Source organism: Sinocyclocheilus rhinocerous, unplaced genomic scaffold (genome assembly GCF_001515625.1).
Source record: "Sinocyclocheilus rhinocerous isolate Xijiao unplaced genomic scaffold, SAMN03320098_v1.1 scaffold1213, whole genome shotgun sequence".
NCBI lineage: Eukaryota > Metazoa > Chordata > Actinopteri > Cypriniformes > Cyprinidae > Sinocyclocheilus > Sinocyclocheilus rhinocerous.
This window is the reverse complement of record NW_015625600.1, coordinates 116,866-120,272: the sequence shown is the minus strand read 5'-3', so window position 1 is coordinate 120,272 and position 3,407 is coordinate 116,866. Positions and strand designations below refer to the sequence as shown.

General features: G+C 35.0%; 1 protein-coding gene across 1 annotated transcript in view; it reads right to left on the bottom strand.

Annotated features, from left to right (window-relative positions):
- Positions 1-3,407, bottom strand: part of LOC107758386 (serine/threonine-protein kinase greatwall-like) — an 11,366-nt gene that overhangs the window by 6,095 nt on the left and 1,864 nt on the right. Inside the window, exons 2-6 of the mRNA XM_016576108.1 lie at positions 3,216-3,355; positions 3,048-3,136; positions 2,854-2,960; positions 1,765-1,924; positions 1,507-1,676 (exon numbers count right to left, since the gene is read on the bottom strand). Coding sequence (XP_016431594.1) covers positions 1,507-1,676; positions 1,765-1,924; positions 2,854-2,960; positions 3,048-3,136; positions 3,216-3,355 — 666 coding nt within the window. The remainder of the gene's footprint in view (positions 1-1,506; positions 1,677-1,764; positions 1,925-2,853; positions 2,961-3,047; positions 3,137-3,215; positions 3,356-3,407) is intronic.

Here is a 3,407-nt window from a genome sequence, read left to right as displayed (position 1 = left end):
CTGTTATTTTTACAGGAAAATACAACAAAGTATATCGTTTACATGTAGCGCATCAATTCTGCATGCTATGTAAGACTCTCACTCGCTCTCGCTCTTTGCGCGTGAGAGAAAGCGACGGCGAGTCGTGCGCCTTCACACTAGAGTTTACGTTACGCCAAATACACAAACACAGGTGCGCTGCGCATCCATTCAGATGAACTGAAAAATATCTGGAAAAATGAATCGTTAAACGAATCGTTTGGGAGTTGTTGAGCAAATAGGTAAACAATAAATGCATATTATAACACAATGAAAATGTTTTTTGACCTTACATGCATGTCAACCTGTTGTTGGGGTCTCCCAAAACAACCCTCTACGGACACCTTGGCAATTGATGAGATGAAATGATAAATATCACAGATCGCTTGAGGGAAAGTGCAACTGAAGCGCTCAGTCAGAGTGTTCTGTGAGTGAAAATATATCTGTGCTAATCATATACTCAGCCTCCGACTCACACACTGGCGAGTAAAATCTGAGAATTTATTAGCCATTGGCTACTATTAGACATCATTTAGTCGCCCAGAGTGAAGATTTACTCGTGATTTAGAGGGTTGCAAAACCAAAATATGAACCTTTCATTACCCATAATAGAGGCATATTATATGTCACATATCGTGACTATGTCTGCAGGACAGCATTGAAGACTAGCCAGTGTTATTTTAAAGTTAAACAGATGATTCAGTTTCTGTGGTATTTCTGTACATGAATATTACTGTTTTACCTAAAAATAATTTTATCTGTATCTTATTGTATTTGTTTGTGCCATTGCTTGTCATTTAGCAATTCTTATTTTATTACTGACTGTTTACTTGTCTTTTTTAGTTCAAATAAATTCAATTTAGAGTTTGAAATCAAGGTATCTTCCTCAAAACATACAGTGGGTACGGAAAGTATTCAGACCCCCTTAAATTTTTCACTCTTTGTTATATTGCAGCCATTTGCTAAAATCATTTAAGTTAATTTTTTTTCCTCATTATGCAAAAATGTCAACAATTCTGTGTTTTTCTGTCAATATGGGGTGCTGTGTGTACATTATTGAGGAAAAAAAATTAACTTAAATGATTTTAGCAAATGGCTGCAATATAACAAAGAGTGAAAAATTTAAGGGGGTCTGAATACTTTCCGTACCCACTGTACATACACTGGGTGACGAACAATTAGGTTGGATGATTGTAGTTTAAAAATATGTCTAAAAAATCCCCTAACTTCCCCTCAAATAAAATAAAAAAATCCCCCAAAAGAGCCACCTAAAGGGGGAATTTTCCAAAACGAAATTCAGGACCTGCTCAAAGTGAACATCCATTTTTCACACTGTACGTTATAATGTTGTGTTGCCTAAATTCATTTGAAATGATTGATTATAGCTAGTTTTTAGTACATCTCTTCTTAACATAAGTAGACAAAATAGTATTGCTCAATGCTCTATATGAACCAGCTCTTTCTAATACAGTAATGCTGATACAAAACCTGCTCATCTTCCCACATCGGGCTGACACAGTCTTCAGAATCAGTAGTGGATGGTAACAGGCATGAGTGGGCACTCCCAACACTCAGCGTCTCAAATCTCTTCCTTGATTTCATCAGCCTTGGTGTCAAACTTCTAGCCAGCAGGCCCGGACTGAACACACAGTTGGATCCTAGAGAATATGGCATGTTACGCTTTACATTGTTCTACTAGAGCAAAAACAATGATAGACTGTCAATGCACATTATTCTGACACGTACCTAGAACTCGAGTTGTGCATACTGGTGAATTCAGGTGATCAGCCCGTCTCTTCAGCAGAGGCGAACACAGAGAACTATTCCTCTGCTTGACTTTTCCACAGGACATGGGGCTGCCAAACACTGTGCTGCTGTGACCCTTGCTCTCTGTCACTGGAGTATTCTGCCAATTCAAGTCAAAATATGACATATTATACAAGCTGTTTCAAACATGTTGTGGACATGTTGATTTAATGATATAGCAGGGCTAAACAAAACGGATGACCAATTGTCAGTGTGAGAGAGTTTCGGGCCAGTTAACAGAACATCAGGTTTGTGCATTTTTTTTTATAACTTGGAAAATTTGATTTTTATTCATTTAATTTTTTTCGTGATACACTGATCATTTCTGTAATGAGCTCACAACTTTCAACAAATTAAAAAAAATAATAAAAACTTACTATGACGGTATGATAGTGACTTCAGTGTCACTTCAGAAATCATTCTAATATTTTTTCAAGATGCTTTGATGAATAGAAATGCAAAAGAACAGCATTTACTGAAATACCAATCTTACGTAATATTGTAAATGTCTTTACTGTCACTTTTGATCAATTTAATGCACCGACCCTAAACTTTTGAAGGACAGTGTAGTTTTGTAGATACTAAATTTAAATGTCACAAAAGTAACGTTAGCTAGCTGACATGATGTTTTTGTCCAAACAGCAAGAATGACTTTGGACAGTCTTGAAAGCTTCAGTTAAAATGAGTTAATTATATACAGTCAAAATGAGTTAATTTTCAGGAAAATTATACACAAATCATTAATGTACCACTGTATTCCAGTTTATCCAAAAAAGTGTGTTTATTTATTTATTATATTATTTATATATATAAATAAGTTACAATTATAGCTCTTTTATTTGAAATTTTTAAAGATAAAAACTTGCTACTAAAATAGGTATTTGATCTTTAATCAGCTATTTATTAATCAAATTAAAGCTGGATTTACTAGGTGGAAATCAGGGACAGCGGGACAAAAAAAAAAAAACCTTATTGTTGAGCCATGTAAATTGTAATATACAAATTAAATGATTGTGCAAATCTACTCACAAGACCAAGAGAGCTTATCAGTGACAGAACTTGACCAGGTGTTCTGAAATAATCTTTCTCAGGTTTCACCAACGAAGGTGTGGTTAAAATGTCCAACAGGTTTAGTTCTGGAGGGTGGGGAAGGAAAAGTTTGTTAAAATCACAATAAAGACAAAGTATTTTAACATTTTTGGTTGTTACAAAAAAAAACATACCCCTGTCAAGTTTAACCTTGGAGAGCCCAAAGTCGGTGAGCTTAATGTGACCCTCATTTGAGATGAGCATGTTGTCTGGTTTTAAGTCCCTGAATCAAATGACAAAAAAGGATGTCATTTTGATAAACAAAAGACTAAGAATTACTCATAATTCTCCTGTGAATATACCTGTGAATAATGCTGTGTCTGTGAAGGTAATCCAGAGCGAGTGCGACCTCTGAGATGTATTTTAGAGACATGTCTTCATCAAAGTACCCATAAATATGAAGAAGTGATTTTACATCTCCACCAATCAGGTACTCCATCACCTATAAAAAATGTATATATGTATATATATATATGTGTATATATATATATATG